Source organism: Schistocerca gregaria, unplaced genomic scaffold, assembly GCF_023897955.1.
Source record: "Schistocerca gregaria isolate iqSchGreg1 unplaced genomic scaffold, iqSchGreg1.2 ptg000304l, whole genome shotgun sequence".
In the NCBI taxonomy this organism is placed as follows: domain Eukaryota; kingdom Metazoa; phylum Arthropoda; class Insecta; order Orthoptera; family Acrididae; genus Schistocerca; species Schistocerca gregaria.
This window is the reverse complement of record NW_026061786.1, coordinates 2,891,433-2,914,133: the sequence shown is the minus strand read 5'-3', so window position 1 is coordinate 2,914,133 and position 22,701 is coordinate 2,891,433. Positions and strand designations below refer to the sequence as shown.

Genomic DNA, 22,701 nt, shown 5'->3' with positions numbered 1-22,701 from the left:
AGTTGCCGCTGTCCGCCTCTGGTACAAGCTGCCCCTTACCTTGAGGAAAATTCAATCTCCTGTTTCTTTTAAGAAGAAGTTGAAGCATTTCCTACTATCATCCTCATAAAGTTCTCCACAAAATTAATGTTCAAGGCCAATCCTCTCATCTGTCAAATAGCAAAGCTAGCGTCTCCTATCTTGCTCCTGAGATGCCTTCCTCTTCATCTGTCTCTATTAGCCACGCAGTCTTCTTTGCCTTTATATTTCCTTAATTATGTTTCATCATCTCTCTATTCTTCTCCTCCCTTCACCATGAGTCTCCCTCATACTCCCTGCTGCCAGCACTCCTATCTAAAATCTTTCTCTTCAATAATGTATTTTTCCAGGTGTACCTTTCTAATTGTTTATTTCACTTTTTGTGTAGTCATATGAATGTAAAATAAGTAGAATGCCTGGTTAGATGTATGAGAGGGCCTGATGGCCCTAATCTTGCCAGGTAAAATAAATAAATAAATAAATAAATAGATTACACTGTTGGAAAAAGAATGCATCACCCTCAAGGAAAAACTCGTTCCATTGACAAGAGATATGACAGGTAGTTGGTAATTGTATGAGTATTTCATAACAAATTCAGACCAAATGAGACACACATGTCGCAGTAAAGACTGCCTAAACATTCGCGCCGCCTCTGGCGGCAACGCAACCATTTATTCTCGCATACAAACTATCATTAAGAGCGTATATATGCAGACTGAAGATAGCTACATAAATTTGTTCGAAGGTCGGGTTTCCTGTTCGCTAGATAGATGCATTAACTGCCGCCATTCTGTGACAGTGGCGTCGCACAATTGCACCGACTATCGTAGCACATCTCCCTCGTAATTCAAAATTCCAATTCACGCTAAAAATCAAATAATTCAAATGGCTGTGAGCACTATGGGACCACATCTGAGGTCACCAGTCCCCTACTTAAACCTAACTGGCATAAGGACATCATACACATCCAAGCCCGAGGCAGGATTCGAACCTGTGACCGTAGTGGTCACTCGGTTCCGGACTGAAGCGCCTAGATCCTCTCGGCCACACTGGCCGGGCCAATTGACGCAAACGGAAAACGTAAATCAGGATGTCGGATGCGGGTTTGAACCACTGAGCCACCTCGCTCGTAGTACACTTAGTACACCCCCTGAAGGCGACAGATGTTTGAGACTTGATAAGGTACCTGGAACCGTATACTTTCATTTGATTAAACTACGTATACCCAGGTTTCATGCATGAAGCTCCGTTTCTTTCGACGCTGAGGTGCTATTCCAATGCTGTTGGACAGACTCTGTAATGCTGTTCGATTTTATGGGATTACCAAGTGGGCCGAGGCGTGAATGGGAATTTGGACTGTGGAGGGAGGCTTGCTAGGGTGGTCTGTGCAGCTGAGCAAAGCCACTGTGCCAGGATGGCGTACTGGTTAGCGCATCTGCCTAGTCAGCAGGAGACCCTGGTTACGAACCCTGGCCTTGGCACAAATTTTCATTTGTCGCTTCAGCCTTATGGACACATCGTAAATGTTTGAGATTTGAAAATCTCCCTGGACCCACATAGATTCATTTCATATCGTAAAGTTGCCGAAAGGCGCACTGTGATAGACCGTCCCAAGCATCCAGATTCATCATGTCCCATAAGTCCTCAGCTAGGGAAGGAGCTGTTGATTTTGCTGGCCAGAGCAGATTATGTACACCACAAAGAGCACATTAAGCTGCATCAGCCACATTTTCCTGCTGAGAAAGTACATAATTTTTCAGCCAAGGAAATTGTGGTAGCAGGTAGATAACCTGTACAGGGTAGCACGTACTGGTTATCTTACCCTTAAGGAACACCAACAGTGATTCTCCTCCCTTGACCCCTCCAACCCCATGAAGCCTGCAGTGAGACCTGCATGCCTCGGAAACAGGCAGCTCACCAGGTCCACGCCACACATGTGTACGCCCACCTCTCGCACACAGACAGAACCCACTCTTATCGCTGATGACCCCACACTGCCGATCCACTCCCCAATGGCTTTTTTCGGGGCACCAGAGGGACCATACTTGGTGGCGTCGTGGTGTCCGTGTTAGCCTGGTCAGAGGCATACGTCATCTTAATCCTGCTGCGTTCAGGCGGTTTCCAGAAGTCCCTGGAGACACAAGAAATGCAGTATGTGCCAGAATGTCGCCCCTGGATGGCGCTTTGCCGACCATCACTGGTCGCACAATGCGCGTGTCTACATTACCTGATCTACAGGTATGGGGACGTCCCACAGACCACAAGTAAGAGCAGCGACACGCCACCGATACATTGTGCCCCGTCGATCCGTCCTTCCAGCTTCCTGCACGCCTCCAATGTATGTATTGGAAGGACAGTACAGTTATAACCTAGCACGAATGTTGCAAACTCTGTTCACCTCTAAACCCAGCGCATTTATCGCCTGCAGAGTGAAAATAGACTGGTCTCCTCAGAGCCATCTGATAGCCGATGACCTTGTCGAACGAATCACTAACACTGCAATTCCTCAATATGCACATATTGGGACTTGGTGCCACTGACTACAGTTCTTGAGGGTGTTGAATTTCTTTTTCTGTTAGGTTATTTTAGCAAAAATTTATTAAATGAATCCCTTCATTTTTAACAATACTTACCACCTCTCTGACGTCTGTAAGGTTTCAAAGATTAGGTAAAGTGAGGTGTATTAGCAATAGATTTACATTAACAACATTTTTGCACTCTGTAAAATGAAAGCACCTCATCCAGTTACGTATATATCATAGTAACAGGACCAGATACGAACAGAAGTGTAATAATTTTAAATTGCAAGTGGAATTTTAAATGCTGAACACATACCACTGACGCTATTAGGTAATGTAGTGATATGTGCAGATAATTCTATGATACGTGTCAGGTAACTTCATGACAGTTACCATATGATCACCAAAATGCTGCTGGGTCAACAATAAGTGCCAAAATTAATGTCCTCAGAAACTACAAGCCGAAATGGCGCGTTGCTTCCCCAACAGTGGTAGTCGCAGTTAATTAAGAAAAGAATATCACGAAATTTCTTGTCACGAAAATTTATTCCATGTTCGGTGGTAAAAGCTTACACAGACACGTTAGTCTACACTTTCGTGATATTTTCAATATTTATTTTCTTTTCTCTTGGCATATTGTGATCTGAAACACGAAGAAAGTATTTCAAACTACGTAATTTCGTGATATGCTGAAACGAAAGAGTGTTTACCTGAAATTTTGTTTAGTACACTACATACATTGAATCTCAATGTAGCGAAGTGTAATGTGATGCGAATACATAGAAAGATAGGTCCCTTATCATTTAGCTACAAAATAGCAGGTCAGCAACTGGAAGCAGTTAATTCCATAAATTATCTGGGAGTACGCATTAGGAGTGATTTAAAATGGAATGATCATATAAAGTTGATCGTCGGTAAAGCAGATGCCAGACTGAGATTCATTGGAAGAATCCTAAGGAAATGCAATCCGACAACAAAGGAAGTAGGTTACAGTACGCTTGTTCGCCCAATGCTTGAATACTGCTCAGCAGTGTGGGATCCGCACCAGGTAGGGTTGATAGAAGAGATAGAGAAGATCCAACGGAGAGCAGCGCGCTTCGTTACAGGATCATTTAGTAATTGCGAAAGCGTTACGGAGATGATAGATAAACTCCAGTGGAAGACTCTGCAGGAGAGACGCTCAGTAGCTCGGTACAGGCTTTTGTTAAAGTTTCGAGAACATACCTTCACCGAAGAGTCAAGCAGTATATTGCTCCCTCCTACGTATATCTCGCGAAGAGACCATGAGGATAAAATCAGAGAGATTAGAGCCCACACAGAAGCATACCGACAATCCTTCTTTCCACGTACAATACGAGACTGGAATAGAAGGGAGAACCGATAGAGCTACTCAGGGTACCCTCCGCCACACACCGTCAGGTGGCTTGCGGAGTACGGATGTAGATGTAGATGTAGAAGGCACAAAGAAACCGACCTATAGAGCAAAATAGAGGACCACACTTAAACTTCACTTTTACAAAAGCTAAGATGCTAAGAATGTCTTTCCAAAACTCAGTCTATAGCTTTTGTCATGTAAATAAAACTAAGATCGACATATAACCAATTAGAAATATTGTTAGCTAAGAAAATGATGTTAGTTTTTGTTCTTTCGTTGAGTGGCTATCTCAGATTTTCAGAAATGTATCACAAACTGATACAACAATTGAATCTTACAGCGAACGACGACAGAAGTATTAATTTTTTGACTGAGCTCTTGCAAAAAATGGTTCAAATGGGTCTGAGCACTATGGGACTTAACTTCTGAGGTCATCAGTCCCCTAGACCTTAGAACTGCTTAAACTTAACTACCCTAAGGACATCACATACATCCATGTCCGAGGCAGGATTCGAACCTGCCACCGTAGCGGTCGCGCGGTTCCAGACTGTAGCGCCTGGAACCGCTCGGCCACTGCGGCCGGCTCACCTCTTGCAGCTAGGTCAATAATATACTGCTGTTAACAAAGATACCCCAAGGAACTACAAGCGGAAGTTGCACGCTGTCAGTCAACAGGTACGTTCGCACTGAGTTAACAAAAAGGAAGACAAAAAGCTCAGATTACCTGTATTACTACAGTTCTATCTTTTACCTTATACACCGTTAGCTTATTACATTATAATTTTCAATTGCACGTAAAATCAAAGCGTAGGACATCAAAACGAGTCTGATCTGAGATACGAAATTAATAATTTTCTTTCTCTGTTGAGTATACTTCCACTTTAAGCCAGCCAGTGAGGCCGTGCGGTTCTAGGCGCTTCAGTCTGGAACCGCGTGACCGCTACGGTCGCAGGTTCGAATCCTGCCTCGGGCATGGATGTGTGTAAAGTCCTTAGGTTAGTTAGGTTTAAGTAGTTCTAGGTTCTAGGGGACTGATGACCCCAGAAGTTAAGTCCCTTAGTGCTCAGAGCCATTTTAACCATTTTCGAACTTCCACTGTATTTTCAAGGTATGACTCCGACAAAAAAAAAAAAAAAAAAAAAAAAGTGAAGAAACGTAAACTCTCATCCATGCACATTTGGCCCAATCTGTTAAGATGTGATAGATGACATTAGCGGTGTGGATAAGGAAGAGCAAGCCGGTGTGACTCGCTTGCGGACAGATAACTGATGGCCTTGAGACGTTATCCAGCTTTCTGCAGTCGCCTTATATTAACTGTTAGACAGGAGCAGCAATTTATTATAGACTGTACAGCTTTAATTTTAGCAGTTGTATTCAAACCGTCTCCTTGCTATAAATGGTATCAACCGCTTGCGTAAAACGTCTGTTGTTATTATGTTAGTAAACTCTGTCGTTACATAGCGGCTTTTCTTTTCTTCGTGGGTTTTCGATACTGTATTAATGACGCTAGTGGTAATCAAATACAAACTTTCGTTGCTTTAATTGCAATTGATATTATGAAGTGTCAATATAAAAAACTGCATGACCTGCAATTTTGCCACGTTTCCACGGTATATTAATCTGAAAAAGTGGCTGTTATTGATAAAAATGAAGAACTTCGATTTGGCGAGCTGTCAACCAACCGAATGCAATTGCCGACATTTACGGTAAAGTCCGTTTTTCATTTCTTTTTACGTATGTTTGGCAATGAATTAAGTTTTGTACCGTTATACATAGACGGAAACCGAAATGTCGCGACCTACAGCGGTAAAATGTCTGTAAGATGCTCGTGTACTGCTCAGGCTCTCTTACATCGAATCAACAACAAGAACCAGAACAACAAAAACAACAACGCAGCACTCAAATCATGCTCAGTAGAATAATAGGTAAACACACTTTGTTAGACCACGTCTCACCTTTCGTCTTGGTAGTGGTAGTTGTCATTGGTGGAGTAGTAGTCCACTCCGTAGCTCCGATCATAATCCCTGGAACAGAAGAGAAACGTATGGAAGTTTGGAAAGACTCGTATGGAGGTCGCTTAACTCTTTCCGCAGCTACTTAAGGTGTGGAGGTTACGGAGTTTCTCCCGTGATGTTCCACTTTACTGTGATCTAAACTAGGTATTCTCTAGATTGACCTCACAGGCATCACGTTTTTTGGGACCGAAATTTACAGGGAAACACTACTTGAGCTACCATGACACTGAAACAAGAAGGCACGGATGCAAACTAACAGTAGATGTGATACTACGAAAGTCAGTATATGAAATGGAACATCTTGGGATGCCATTTCAGATACAAATAGAGACTAGCAGCTTTCCATTCTGCTGGAGGGTTAGTGCCGTTTCCATCAGAACCCACTCTCCTTCAACTATTTCATTGAAGTTTTTTGCGTTGAGATAAGCCGCCAACAGTGCAACCGAGTGCGCTCCTGGAAACCGCGTGTAGGACGAGCTGCAGGTGGCGTTGCCTCGGTAACAGCTAAGCGGGCGCGACACTGAGCACACGTCGCGCCAGGCGGCCGGCGTCACAAAGCAATTGGAGAGGACACACTCGTACTGTTGCAGTAAGTATACTTCCAATGGAAACTTACATTAACGTATTTATACTGAAAGTAGTTCACAAAAAAGTAGCGCTCAAGTGAAATCATAAAGTCGTTATATCACTGTGATATAAAAAATATGAAGTATATGTTTACAGCAACAACCGAGGATTGCATAGTAACACTATCGCCCGCGAACATACACTATGTGATCAAAAGTATCCGGACACCCCCAAAACCTTTATTAGGTGCATTATGCTGCCGCCTACTGACAGGTACTCCATATCGGCGACCTCAGTAGTCATTAGACATAGTGAAAGAGCAAAATGGGGTGCTCCACGGAACTCAAGGACTTCGAACGTGGTCACGTGATCGGGTGTCTCTTGTGTCATACATATGTACGCGACATTTCCACACTCCTAAACATCCCTAGGTTCACTGTTCCCGATGTGATAGTGAAGTGAAAACGTGAAGGGACATGTACAGCACAAAAGCGCACAGGCCGACCGCGTCTGTTAACTGACAGGTACCGTCGACAGTTGAAGAGTGTCCTAATGTGCAAGAGATAGAAATCTTCCCAGACCATCAGACAGGAATTCCTAACTGTATCAAGATCCTCTGCAAGTGCTATGACAGTTACGCTGGAGGTGAGAATCGAACGGCTGCTCAATGTCACACATCACGCCGGTAAACGCTAAACGACGCCTCGCTTGGTGTAAGGAGCGTAAACATTGGACGGTTGAACAGTGGAAAAACGTTGTGTAGAATGACGATCCGATGGCAGGGTGTGGATATGGCGAATGCCAGGTGAACGTCATCTGCCAGGGTGTGTAGTGCCAACGGTAAAATTCGGAGACTGTGGTGTTATGTTGTGGTCGTGTTTTTCATGGAAGGAGCTCGCGCCTCTTGTTGGTTTGCAGGACACTATCACAACACAGGCCTAAATTGATGTTTTAAGCACCTTCTTGCTTCCCACTGATGAGGAGGAATTCTGAGATGGTGACTGCATCTTTTAACATGATCGATCACCTGTTCATGATGCACGGCCTGTGACGGAGTGGTTACGTGAAATAACATCCCTGTAATAGACTGGCTTGCACAGAGTCCTGACTTGAATCCTATAGAACGCCTTTGGGATGTTTTGGGACGCCAACTTGGTGCCAGGCCTCAACAACCGACATCGATACTTCTCCTCAGTACAGCACTCCGTGAAGAATGGGCTGCCACTCCGCAAGAAAGACTGGCAGAGCAGGCTCTATACTGTGTCGACCTGTGCGGCGTGTCGGGACATCGCTAGCCCGTTCCTACGTGAGAATCGTCCGCCCAGCACCATACTGAAGTAGCTGCTCAGCCCTCAGTCACCACAAAAGTCCACGACGTTACGCACAGTAATCTAGATGAGCAAATATACAATGTTGGTAACATAATGTGCGAATATACGAAAAAAGTCTCAATCAATGTGAGACTGCTAAAATAATATTGAGTTTGGCGTAATTTGCGAAATGTTATGCGATTCATCAAGGAGCCTGTCATTAGCACGGGATGCAAGGGGAAATATAGGTGTGAGATATGTGTATCGATTTTACTTTATCGTACCTGTCTGTCAATCAAAATCACCAGTCCTTTTGAGTCCGAAGAAAACCATAAGTCATGGAGCTGTGGAACAGACGTCGCACCGTAGGTGGAAAGAATTTTACAATGTTTCAGTGTCAGCAGGGCGCTCTAGAAGCTATCTTCCCTGCATGAGGATGTAAATCTCTTATCGTTGTCGGGTGTAGTTACGACTTCGTCATTAGCTGACACTGAATTTCGGAATGATAAAACTGAAGTGTATGTTGAACCAGGTGTGCCTGTGATACAGCAGTGATCTGAGTAGTCACGGCTCAGGCCACCTTGTACTTGACACACGAGGACAAAAATGGCTCTGAGCGCTATGGGACTTAACAGCTGTGGTCATCAGTCCCCTAGAACAGAACTACTGAAACCTAAGTAACGTAAAGACATCACACACATCCATGCCCGAGGCAGGATTCGAACCTGAGACCGTAGCGGTCGCGTGGCTCTAGACTGTAGCGCCTAGAACCGCTCGGCCACTAAAGCCGGTGATGAAGATAACACTACAACATCCAGGCCCGAGCGGAGAAAAATCTCTGACTCGACCGGGAATCGAACGCAGGGCTGCTGCAGGGCAGACAGACACTCTGGCCACTCAACTAAGGGAGCAGACTCAAAGTAAGGTACCAGACAGTTTGTATGTGGCGAACGGAAGGAACAAAGGAGTTCATTTGCTTTCTAATTGTGTTACTATTGTGTTGACGTTCCTGCAATACCTGTAATTTGGGCCTATGTGTGGAGGGGGTAGACGGGTAAGCCGGCCGGAGTGGCCGAGCGGTTCTAGGCGCTTCAGTCTGGAACCGCGAGACCACTCCGGTCGCAGGTTCGAATCCTGCCTCGGGCACAAGGATGTGTGTGATGTCCTCAGATTAGTTAGGTTTGAGTACTTCTAAGTTCTAGGGGACTGAGGACCTCAGATGTCAAGTCCCATAGTGCTCAGAGTCATTCTGTGCTCACCACTGGGTACCTCCCTCCCCCTCCCCCTCCCCCCCCCCCCCGACCCCTTGTTGCCAATACTAGCCAATGTTGTGGATTTGCATGGTAGACAATGTGTGGGGCGTCGAATGCCGTGAACATCACTGGCCTTTTACGACGTCCCACGCAAGGGATTCCTTGTGAGCCTGCAATGGAGCGAGCAGCTTCAAGCATTTTGGAAGGCGAAATGACCGGAAGTGCTCCTACTGATCGTTTTGATGTTCCTAGAACCACAATGCTACAGAAGTTAAAATCACTACAGGGAAACAACAAACATCTTTGGCATCCCACACGTTTTCTTTTAAACAATCGTTCGAAGTAAATTAAGAAGAACTGCGTGTGTCACACGTGAGAAAGTTAGATTTCAAGGTAACGTCGCTAAGATTGAATTTCAAAATTTGTCTAACAATTTGACCGAAAATTTCATACAGGAAGGAAAGAAGCACGTAAACATTTGCATCAAAACTTGATGAACTCTCTTACAGGAACCACAACCTACAAGTTTAATGCTGTGTCTCAGGTACAAAGGACCATCAGTGGAAAGGTTTGTTGCCAACTAATCTTCTATCGTCTTTCACTTTTGATACACGCTTAAATAATAAAGAAAACAAAGCACCACGAAAGAATTATACGAATGGTACTGAAATCTGTAGATACGATGCGCATGTACACACAAACAAACGATTATAATTTCACGATAGGTGGATGATTTATTCAGGAGAAAGCTCTTCAAAAATTGAGCAACACAATAACGCTTTGGTACACCTCTCACCCTTATGCAAGCATTTGCTCGGTTTCGCATTGACTGACTGGGTTGCCCTGCCAGTTCTGTACTCCTGCCGCACTAGATAGTCAAAACCTGAGCTTTTTGGAGGACCTTCCCGTAATTCTCCACATGTTCGCAATCTGCGAGAGAGCCGGCGATCTCGCTGGCAAAAGTAGGATTTGGCAAGCAGGAAGACGAGCAGCTGAAATCTCGCCGTGTGCGGGCGACCTTTATTTTGCTGAAATGTAAGCCAAGGATGTCTTGCCACGGAAGTCCAGAGAACGGGGCGTATAGTAGCGTCGACGTACCTGTCAAGCTGTAAGCGTGCCTCGGATGGCAACCAAAGGGATGCCGCTATGGAAAGAAATGGCGGGCCACAGAGAGGCTGGTATCCCCCCGATGTGTGGGGGGCGTCTTCCGACACATCTTCGTTGGTTATCGGGGTTCAGTTCGAGGCGGGGCTCACCACTGAGGATATTTATATCCTATTCAATGATATTCCAGGCTGAAGAAGTGTCTGGAAGCGTCCTAACAGTGGAGGGATAGCGAGTTGATCGTCAGCCGCCAACGGCCCAACAAGCTGGTGTGATTGTTTGACATATCATTTCATTTTATAGCAGGACACTTTGTCACCCGCGGCACGCTTACAGTATAGTGATACGTCGACGGTACTCCACGCCCTGATTTGTTGCGCTTTATGCCAATACAGCCACGATTTATACTTCAGCAACGCACGTAAAATACCCGCCTGCACAAGGTGAGAGTTGCTAGCGCTTGTCTTCTTGCTTGCCGAATCCTACCCTCGCCAGTCAGGTCGCCCGATCTCTCGCAAATTGAGGATGTTCGGAGCATTACGGGGGTTGGATCCTCCAGCCAGCTCGGATTTTGACAATCTAACGCGCCACTTGGACAGAATTTAGCGAGATGTCCGTCAGGAACAAGTGCCTGCATTCGGGCTACATGACCAACACGTTACTGAATTGCTAATTTGGTCTTGAATAAACCACGAATAAGCATTTATCTGCCTCTCCGTGTACATCACATTTGCTGATTTTCGCCCCATGCGGGGAATTCGTTTCTTGTACGTCTTTTTGTGTTAGAGATTAATTTGTTTGTGAACCACGGGAAAACCTCTTTTATGTAAAAGAATGTTGTATTTAGTTGTATGGTTCACGGTCGCAGTAAGCAACACTTTTCTTAACATCTCGAGTTACAAGCCTTCAAAAATCTTTCCTTGCTGCGTGACATTTTAGTTAGAATATATTTTAAACCATTTACACCAAAACAGTCGTCGAAGTAAAGGAGCTTTATACCAATTTTGGCTTAAGCGGTCCGTACTAGTGGCCGCTCCCCTACACCGAGCAGCAACCTCTGGCAGAAACAGTGGCTCTACACTGAGGTCTGCTGCTGATACACGGCGTCACCGAACGGTGCTCACATCTGTTCCAGGTTTCATTAATGTTAGGGGCTGGGGAGCGGTGGTGTGCCGGGGTCTTGGCAGCCGTGTGTTTTGAGAGGGTGGGGAAGTACTGTGGCAAAGTCAGACACTTGCTGTATCGAACTACGTCGCCAGCTGCATTGTCTTGCTCAACGATAACATCCTGGCGCCACGACGATAGATCACAGCCACCAGCAATTACACATCAATATCTCCTGTTGTGCGCGCAATAACGGCCCATACCATCACGGTAGCTGGTGTGGTAACGACGAATGCAACCTGACTGTGCTCGTGGTCCTCGCGCTGCTGTACGCACAACACGTCTGAGAGGCGGCCTGATGCCACTCGTGTACTGCGTGTTGTTGTCAGCTGCACCAGGGTTTGCGCGCGCGCCGCTGCTCCTGCGTCCAGGGAAACACAACAAAGGACACCTTTCTGATAACTCACTGTGCTCAAGTTCGGCATCGCACTGTCTGTACGGATAACTGTAGCTGTAGTATCCAGCACGACCAAATGAAGTCTGTCTTATTGGGCTTTAGTCGCATGTGGCAGGGTATCCTGTAAACCGCAATCGCAATGTTAACAGCCAGCAGTGTGCAGGACACGTGGGGCCTGGAATGTAGCGAGGTGCTTCACCTGTAGGCCTCGTGCGTATCCCCGTAGTAGGGCTCCGGGAAGTACTGGTCGTCCGGGTCGTACAGGGTCGGCTGCCGCTCCAGGCTCGGTCGTCGGTTGCTCGTGCCTGCAAACATGCAACACACCAATCAGGGACAGCCACACAACTCGTTTCAAAAGCTCATCACGTAACATAGCCCTATAAACGTCCAAAATACACTGAACAGATCAAAAATGGCTTCTTCAGAATAATTTCAGAAGAATCTGCATTGTAATTTTATATACACTTCTGTATCTCCATAACTCTACAAAATATCCTTTTCTAAGATTGCATGTAAAAGTAATGATTTCTTCCTGCCCATTACTTCATCTTTTCGTTGTATTCGCGATAAGAAACCAATTCTCGTCAACCCTAAGATTCTTTTGAACCAGTGCTTTACTAGGCACGGTCCTATTGGAGATGGTATGCCGTTACTTTCTTCCAATCTCGAAATGACTTACCCAGCCCCTTAAGGTATGGGGACTTACAATTTAACGCGGATCCGAACCAAGTGAAACTTGGCATTTAACAATCCTACGATTGACTGAGAATTGAACTAAAGACTTATCGATCTGTGCGATGGAACTTTTCCACCGAACCACGAGTACAACTAGTAAGTTTGGCCTCGTAGCTTAACATCGACTACTCCGGCAAACCGTCAAATCACAACCGACAGAGCACGTGGCGCAGTAGTTACCACACTGGACTCGTATTCGGGAGGACGACTGTTAAAACCCGCGTCCAGTCATCCTGATCTAGGTTTTCCGTGATTGCCCTGAATCTCACCTCCAACTGCACAACTCTACATGCTGTTAACAGCCAACTGCCCAACACTACAATGGTGACTATTCCAACAATGCAAACCAGCCACAGACTGCACACAGCACAGCCAGTGATTTTCATACAGAGCGCTACGTGGCGTTACCAACATAAAAACCTAAACAGCCTACTTACAAACATAGATGTCTAACGGAGACGAGACAGTAATTACGTTTCTAATTGTTCATCTGCTATTATTTTAAACTGCTTTGTTATTATATTTGCTTGTGTGGTTTGAACACAGCATCCACAAGTATCTGAGATATGAAACGAAACTTCCCTGCTTGAGCCGATATGTAATGTTATAACTTGTCCACTTATCAGTGTTACGTTGCAGCCCGCGTGGCCTGGCTCGGTTGGGGAGGGTTCAAAAATGGTTCAAATGGCTTTGAGCACTATGGGACTTAACATCAGTCCCCTAGAACTTAGAACTACTTAAACCTAACTAACCTAAGGACACCACACACATCCATGCCCGAGGCAGGATTCGAACCTGCGACCGTAGCAGTCGCGCAGTTCCGGACTGAGCGCCTAGAACCGCTAGACCACCGCGGCCGGCTAAACACTGGGAGTAAAGGACCTCTCCTCGGGTCACCGCCACACTCGACGACTCTGGTCATCGGGGTAGTGTTGAATCATGTTGAACCACAATTCATCACTGAACACAGTGCGACGTCTTTCATATGCGGTCCATGTTTGCTGATGACGCACCACTCCAGACGCAGCTGTTTATGTTATGGTGTTAACGGCAGCCTGAGTCCCTCGTCTGGCTGCTCCTGCTCTCCGATCAGTGGTGAGTACGACACAGAGCCAATTACCTTCCGTCTGACTGCAGGCACAGATGTGCACAATATGTCGATATTCGCATGTGTAGGACCGAGCGAGGTGATGCAGTGGGTTAGCTCACTGGATTTGCATTCGGGAGGACGACAGTTCAAACCCGCGTCCAGCGATCCTCATTTAGGTTTCCATGATTGCCTCACATCGCTTCAGGAAAATACCGAATTGGATCCTTTGAAAAGGAATTGCCGACTTCCTTCCCCGTCCTTCGCTAATCCAATGGGAGCGATGCCCTCGCTGTTTGTTTCCCTCCCCAAATCAACCGGCGTTGTGTTCACCACAACTTAGTCGACGGGAACGTTGACGTGAGCCTGTCCTCACGTTCCCGTGCCGTCCTACATCGGGTCGTTGTGACATCCGAATCCTCCACAAATCTGGACATTGCACGATTCGACCAGCTGGCCACATGGAGAAACAAACTGCCTCACACTAGCACGAGACACACCCGTGACCTCCAGCGCTGTCACTCAACATCTGATGCTGTCAACACCCTGTATGCCCCATACCAGATCTGATAACAACATTACACAAGAACAACACTAGTACACTCTGGTGTCCGATTTCTTCTCGCAAGAAACTGGAAGTTACATTGACATTCTTCTGGGTGCTGGACGATTGCCATTATCACTCCATCAACAAATGTGGTTCCAATATAATGGCACAAGGGTGCATTTTGCATGTGGAATCCGCGAACATCTCAACCTTTCATACTACGGAAAGTACGAGTAGATGGGTCGAGGGAGACCATCTCCTTGGATCTACAGTGTTAATTCAGTTTTAGCAACAGACACCAAAATGTCATTATTCACAGTGTTGAGAATGGTTGTGATGTGGGGCCTGAGTGGGGTACAGTCAACCGGGCGGTGCCCCAGGGATCAATGTTGGACGGGCCCCTGTTCCTTATTTACATAGATAGTATGGCCTCCAGTATTACGGGTAACTCCAAAAAAATTCTTTTTGCTGATGACACTAGCTTGGTAGTAAAGGATGTTGTGTGCAACATTGGCTCGGTTTCAAATAGTGTAATTCATGACGTAAGTTCATGGCTTGTAGAAAATAAACTAACGGTAAATCACAGTAAGACTCAGTTTATGCAGTTTCTAACACACAATTCAACAAAACCTGACGTTTTAATTTCACAGAATGGGCATATGATTAGTGAACTGAACAGTTCAAATGTACATACTAAACTGTGGTGGAAATCCCACGTACAGATTCTTGTTCAGAGACTTTATGCTGCCATTTTTACTATTCGTACGGTATCTGAAGTGAGTGATCGTTCGACATGACTATTAGTCTATTTTGTTTATTTTCATTCGCTTATGTCGTTTAGTATTATATTTTGGGGTAACTCTTGCCATTATGATATTTTTGGCTCAGAAACAGGCGGTTCGGACAATGAGTGATGTAAGATCACGAACTTCTTGTTTACCCTGTTCACGAGTCTGGGTACTTTAACATTGGATTCTCAATATGTCTATTCCTTACTGTCATTTTTTCTTAACAATTAGCTTATCCCCAAGAATAATGAGATTTCACTCAGTTAACACTCGGCAGGTATCAAAGCTGCATTTGGTTCGGACTTCCTTAACTCTTGTACAGAAAGGTGTGCAGTAAATTGCTGCATCCATTTTTAATAAGCTACCACCTGAATTCAAAAATCTTAGCGCAGTAATCCACACGCTTTCAAATCGAAACTGAAACGTTTCCGCCGGCCGTAGTGGCCGAGCGGTTCTAGGCGCTACAGTCTGGGACCGCGCGACCGCTACGATCGCAGGTTCGAATCCTGCCTAGGGCACGGATGTGTGTGATGTTCTTAGGTTAGTTAGGTTGAAAAAGTTCTAAGTTCTAGGCGACTGATGACCTCGGATGTAAGTCCCATAGTGCTCAGAGCCTTTGAACCATTTGAAGCATTTCCTCGTGGGTCACCCTTTACATTATGTCGAGGAGTTCCTTTAAAAATTAAGGTGATTTTTCTTCTATTGTTGATTACGTTTACTTAAACTTATAGCTTGACTTTTTCTGACTTTATAAAGATTTTAATTTTATCTGTTATCACTTTTATGTTGTAATTTCACGTACTGACAAATTCCATGACGTCGGAGGTTTGCCCTTCAATTTGATCCTGGGGAACTTGATGTGTAAATAAATAAATAAACATTTTCTTGCGGAGCCATGTGAAGAGTCTTGAGGATGTGACTACTATAAACTCGGAAGAAGATGTCCTTACACCCGATCTTCACACTTACTGTACAGCCTCACGGTACGGTTTCGAACACGTGTTCTTATAAAAACACCTAGAATACTGCAGTACTAGTTGTGAAACACCCTGTGCGTGTCATATTTGTCCGTAGTTTTCCCAAACACAGAGCACCATTAGGATTGCAAGAGAGACGGCTACTCACCCCTGGAGCGCTTGTTGGTCCGGTAGTAGGAGGTGTCGGTGTAGAGGCGGTCGTCCAGCTCCTGCGAGTAGCTCTGCACGTAGCTGCTGGCGCTGTACCATGTGTCCGGGCTGCCAAACACACACACGTGGCTGTCACATTGTGCCAAATAAGCAACAAAAATAAACAACGCTGCAAGTGACTCTCCATCTTGCCCCGTTTAAGTGGGCAACCAGGACAGGACTACCGTGTTCAACCTCAGAGGCACCAGTGCCAAGCTACTCTGTTCTATGTGAATACGAAGCAAGTAAATGAAATTCGATGTTTCTGTTTACAGGGTGTCTTTAAACATTACACTACGCTTGTTAATAGCAACTGATCTTCAACATGATGCAAGATAGTTCATGAATTTTCTTTTTGTTTCCATGTGCCGCGGATATGACGAAAAATGTGGACTCCTTAGTAGAATGTCCAGTGCGTGGTTCGGTTTATAGAGACAAAGTCCGATACCAAAATGCAACTAACCTTTCGCACACTGTGTGGAAGGAAAGCAACGTCCCGATCGTCTATTCGTGCCCGGAATTCTTCATTTATGACGGCAGGTAGTGTTGTCCATAAACAAGGGGAGGGTCGCCAATATTCTTCAGTCGCCAACGTGGCGAAGATACGGGAGGCGTTTGCAAGGAGTTCGGCAAAATCATTGCGTACGTCGGACACAGAGTTGGGAATGCCACCATCAACAGACCATAAAATCTTGCATAACATGTTCGATGTTATTGCTACAAGGTGCAGTTTTTTCTGGCACTAAAGCCGACGGACATACTTCAGCGCGAACAGTTTGCACTGGATATACTAGCCAAGACTGAAACAAACAAATAGTTTTTGAAAAAAAAAGTTTCTTCGATTCAGCGAACGACTCGTGCACCTAGAAAACGGAACCGTACATGGGGATCGGAATATCCTCAAGGTACACATGACACGGTCAGAGAGTGTGTGAAGATCTGTGTGTCGTTCGAATTGTTGCACCATTGCATCTTTGATCCATTCTTTATCAGCGAGTCAGCCGTCAACAGTGATGTTTGTCTAGACTCATACAAGGCTTTTTTACAACAATTCGAACATCTCTAACCTGACGTCCTATTCCCGGAAACCGGTCACCCCCCAATGGTCACTATATGTTCGTCAATTCCTGGATGAAATGTTTCCGGATGAGTGGATTGGACGAGATGGTCCGATTCGGTGGCGACCCCTATCACCGGACATCGTACCACTATGTGGTTTAGTAAATGATCAACTGTACTGAATCAAAGAGAAGAACCTCCAGGACTTCAACAACATGCATCCGCAATACGCTTGAACACGTTTCCATGGAGTTTCTGGAGCGTACATGGAGAGAACCTGAATCCAGACTCCATGTTGTCCATACAGCTAGAAGTGCACAAATTGACGCGTATAATAAGAAAACAAAACTGCGTGAGTTGTTTTATTACAAGTTGAAGATCAGTTGTTGTTATCTACTATAGTTTTAAAGTTATGTTTAATGCTATAAAGACAATTCATGGCCAACCTTTACTTTTGCATCGCTGCTCAGTTCAAGCACAACTGTTTATTTTATTTTATTTTATTTCTTAGTTCGTATAAACACTTCTGGTAGTGCAGCATCGACTCTCAGCTTTCTGTTGTTTACAGTAGCACCAAGGAGTGTGTTTGAAATTTCTACTAGTTTACACCTCTTTTCTTCCAAAATATTCATTTGTAGTCCTTGTAGCCTTGCGTTTTGGACTTTTACTGCTAAGTATAGATCTGTAGGGTAAATTGACAATAACAGGACGTTACAGAAACTTCTGCTTTTTATTGAACTATCAAGTAATCAACAAAAACGTTCAATTTCATTGACCAAAGAGAAGAAGTCATGAATACAAAGTAAATGTACATATGTGCTAAGATAAATAGAAGTTTCATGAAAGAGCTACTGATAAGAAAATTAGATAAAAACAAAACAAGATAAAAGTTTGATATTATAGCGTCATGAAGAAAGCCTTTAGAGCTTGATAAAGCTTGAATGCATCGAAAAGAAATCAGATAACGCTTCTACTACAAATATTATGCTCAAATGTGCCAGTAGTTACAGATGTGTGGCTTATGATGAAAAGCTAACTTTTAAGTGCAACAAATCGTTGTGTGAGTACGGCTAGCAGCTTGCAAGCATAAAAATGGAATGGTATCAGCGACAAACGGAAAGGAGAAGCATATTAAGCATTCGAAGCTCGACAAACTACCATACACTATACCAGTAAATTTCCAGTCTTGATAAAAAAAGAAAACTATTTGTCTAGTAGCAAATAGTGCATGAACACAGCAACTATTTGTCTAATAATAAACGGTGCACAAAGACAGCAGAGCTGTTTCGACATGTGTATATTGTGTGCGGGAAATCCAGTAGTACAAGCTCACAAATTTGTTAAACAAAAGTTGTTAACGCAGTACTTTCACAAGAATCAATAAAAGCGCTATGTGTAGCTGTGAAAATGTAGATGTCTCCTTCCATCCAGTGAGCAGATCTGTGTACTCCCAAGCAGACTGCCGTACACAACATTGGAGAATTCGCTGTGTGTGCGTTCGTGTGTTTGTGAGCGTTAACGGTAAGTTCAGTAAAAGAGTATCAGCTTCCTACACTGTCTTACCTATCGTCTGTGTCCCAGGAGCCTTTCTTATGTCTATTCGGGATGCGTGAAATGCAAAGAAACACAGGACAACCACTAAGACATGCCCACACAATACAGTCTCAACGTGCACACACACAAGTGCTCAGCCAAACAAGACAATATATGACGTCACACAGAATTTTTTAAACAACTAAAATGTCTCATGAATACACTGGCTCCGTCATAATGAGGAACCAGCCTGTTTTCAACATTATTCTCTTATATAAATGTTCGCGGATTTCTTGCTGTGTCAGATTTGTAGGTTGATTTTGTGAAATGAGTGACGAAATAGTCACGGGTTCTCCATTGTACCATTGTCTCATTCCTTTATGTAGCGTTTCGTAGATCTCGCATTGTATTCAGCTTCTCATCTCCCACCTCGCTTCTTTCGCTATGATTACGACATTTTTGTGATTTGACCGCATGGGATCGAAGCCCATTACTTGTTAACTAATCATATGAATAGAATGCAAATTTGTAAAAATTTCACGGCTGTGATGGGGAGAGAAGGAAGATTATCATTTTTGAGCAGTTTTTTGAAAGAAAATTAGATGGGTGGCACGGACATTGCTTACTGCAAGCCAGTAAATACTGACCACATCTCAGTTGTCAAAGGTTTCAGTACCCAGTACGAAAGAAAACTGTTTTAAACACACTGATACGAAGAGCTAAAACTGTTCCTGACACGGACTTACTGAATTCCGAGAGCAGGCATTTGAAAAAGTGATTCGCGAGATGTTAAGTTAGCCATCCCCAAGCAACGAAAACACGGAGATAATCATTACAAGATTATCAGTCTGTGGCACTCATTCCAGTCTTCATAAAAAAAAGGGCACAGTTATGGCAGACACGCTATTCAATCCACTTCCCAAACATACAAGAAAAATGAATAGATGTTGTGCCCAGGAAACTGTAGTCTTAGTGTCAATGTTCCTGGAATTTATAAAATTTTTCTCGGTTGCGGTCGTAGTTATATTGATTTGTCAATACGGATGGTTTCAGAACCCTACACAGAGCACCAGCGCCACATTATATATCGCGTTTCCGACAAATGTGCCTTACAGACAAACCTCTTATTATTATCCATGAAAAGAAAATCTTATCCTATGCATCTACCTACTGTGATTTCGTCAGCAAAGAAGCCGTTCAGATCACAACGGAAAAAACAGCTTTAACCGGGACGTTATTTATACCCTTAGCGCAGCATCGGATACTTGGTGTCGTAAGGCGGTAAGGATATAAACTGTCTATTCACAATCTAACGGAATCTGCATCGATATAACGCACAGCCATCGACCTAATCTCTGGTAGCATATGGAAATTCAGTGACTCCGCGACGTTGCCATGACAAAATTCGTCCAACTAAATGAAGAACTACGATATACACAGATAATTTATAACAATAACGAAAGAAGAAATCGTCGGAAGTTTGAGTTTACATACAAATCTGACGTGGCAAGAAATCAGTATAACGTTTATCCAAGAACATCGCCGCGAAAAACTACGTTCTCATAGGAATTTCTTGTGTGAAACAAAAAGAATGAAGTGATTCCTATTTGTTACAATCATTAATATATTAATTATTTTCTAAAAAATATATTTGTGAGTAAATATAACTGTCAGTTATGTATGTCTGTGGTATTCTACAATTTCAAAATTTTGTTTCTTTTTTTAATTATAATATAATACAACTGTAACAACAGCTCTAACTAAACATTGTTAGTTTTAGTGTATCTGTAAATAGGAAATGGGTGCTAAGAATTCAACATGTACAAAAGATAGAATAACTAATTCAACGGATCGACATCATTTTCGTTATCAGATAAAGAGTCAGACTGATTAACGTCCCTTCGGGAGCGTCCACAGGCACATAAATTCTGTTAAGGATATCGCGGGCGCCTTTGATTACAAAAAAATTTGTTCATAAAATCAACTATTGTAATTTTGTCTGTGTGGCTATTATCAAGAGGAGTAGTGCGAACATTATACTTCAGTCGGCTACACGCCAACAACTTAAAAGTATGTAGCTGTAAGCTATCTTTTAAAGTTATAACAAGTCCTGAAGCAGAATTTTCACAGCTCTCCACTTGATAATTGCCGCACGGCCGAGACTGCAATACTGAATGTTATGAATAACAATTTTACAGTCAAAGGTGACAGTGAAGTCCTTTAACAAGAACGTAACAGTCAGAGATTCTACTTCGTCACAAAATTCAACATTAGAAGAAACATGTAATTTAAGTCAACTCCGTACCTAGGTGTCCGCCTGCGAAGCTTAGCATTAATTGCGTCTGGTTGCTGTTCCGAGGATCCTGGTTCGATCCTGGTTCTGGCAAGGTTCTTTCCCTGGTTGAAGGAATGAACTGGGGTGCAGACACGAAGAGAACACGACAAGTGCCATTACCATATTCCCCAGGAATTTTGCTGAGTGGAAGAGGGGTCAAAATAAGTGCACACGTATCGTGGCTCATCCGCAGGTAATCGACCATTTCTGAGAAAACGATGATCAATGTTTTCGAGGTACTTTATGGGCCTTTTAGCGTGTAATAAGTTCAACTGAAGCGGTGGCGCAGTGGCTGACATCACGTACTAACACTTCTACACCCCATGTTCGAATGTACATTACTGTTTTTCCTTTACCTATCAGAGTGATCCTTCGTTACTCCTGAATGAAGATAGAATACCAACCTGCCCCTTGACAGTTATTCCTTGGAGGTGTACGCCACTCAGTGAAGTTGTTGTTGTTGTTGTTGTGGTCCTGAGACTGGTTTGATGCAGCTCTCCATGCTACTCTATCCTGTGCAAGCTTCTTCATCTCCCAGTACCTACTGCAACCTACATCCTTCTGAATCTGCTTAGTGTATTCATCTCTTGGTCTCCCTCTACGATTTTTATCCTCCACGCTGCCCTCCAATACTAAATTGGTGATCCCTTGATGCCTCAGAACATGTCCTACCAACCAATCCCTTCTTCTAGTCAAGTTGTGTCACAAACTCCTCTTTTCCCCAATCCTATTCAACACTTCCTCATTAGTTATGTGATCTACCCATCTAATCTTCAGCATTCTTCTGTAGCACCACATTTCGAAAGCTTGTATTCTCTTTTTGTCCAAACTATTTATCGTCCATGTTTCACTTCCACACATGGCTACACTCCATACAAATACTTTCAGAAAAGACTTCCTGACAATTAAATCTATACTCGATGTTAACAAATTTCTCTTCTTCAGCAACTCTTTCCTTGCCATTGCCAGTCTACATTTTATATCCTCTCTACTTCGACCATCATCAGCTATTTTGCTCCCCAAATAGCAAAACTCCTTTACTACTTTAAGTGTCTTATTTCCTAATCTAATCGCCTCAACATCACCCGACTTAATTCGACAACATTCCATTATCCTCGTTTTGCTTTTGTTAATGTTCATCTTATATCATCCTTTCAAGACACCATCCATTCCGTTTAACTGCTCTTCCAAGTCCTTTGCTGTCTCTGACAGAATTACAATGTCATCGGCGAACCTCAAAGTTTTTATTTCTTCTCCATGAATTTTAATACCTACTCGAATTTTTCTTATGTTCCCTTTACTGCTTGCTCAATTTACAGATTGAATAACATCGGGAAGAGGCTGCAACCCTGTCTTACTCCCTTCCCAACCACTGCTTCCCTTTCATGCCCCTCAACTCTTATAACTGCCATTTGGTTTCGATACAAATTGTAAATAGCCTTTCGCTCCCTATATTTTACCCCTGCCACCTTCATAATTTGAAAGAGAGTATTCCTGTCAACATTGTCAAAAGCTTTCTCTAAGTCCACAAATGCTAGAAACGTAGGTTTGCCTTTCCTTAATCTAGCTTCTGAGATAAGTCGAAGGGTCAGTATTGCCTCATGTGTTCCAACATTTCTACGGAATCCAAACTGATCTTCCCCAAGGTCGGCTTCAACTAGTTTTTCCATTCGTCTGTAAAGAATTCGCGTTAGTATTTTGCAGCTGTGACTTATTAAACTGATAGTTC

The 22,701-nt window shown here is 43.8% G+C and overlaps 1 protein-coding gene across 1 annotated transcript in view; it reads right to left on the bottom strand.

Annotated features, from left to right (window-relative positions):
- LOC126305261 (phorbol ester/diacylglycerol-binding protein unc-13-like) overlaps window positions 1-22,701 on the bottom strand; it is a 641,582-nt gene that overhangs the window by 6,984 nt on the left and 611,897 nt on the right. The window contains exons 8-11 of the mRNA XM_049992031.1: window positions 18,668-18,700; window positions 16,005-16,114; window positions 11,922-12,027; window positions 5,868-5,936 (exon numbers count right to left, since the gene is read on the bottom strand). Of these exons, the coding sequence (XP_049847988.1) occupies window positions 5,868-5,936; window positions 11,922-12,027; window positions 16,005-16,114; window positions 18,668-18,700 (318 nt within the window). The remainder of the gene's footprint in view (window positions 1-5,867; window positions 5,937-11,921; window positions 12,028-16,004; window positions 16,115-18,667; window positions 18,701-22,701) is intronic.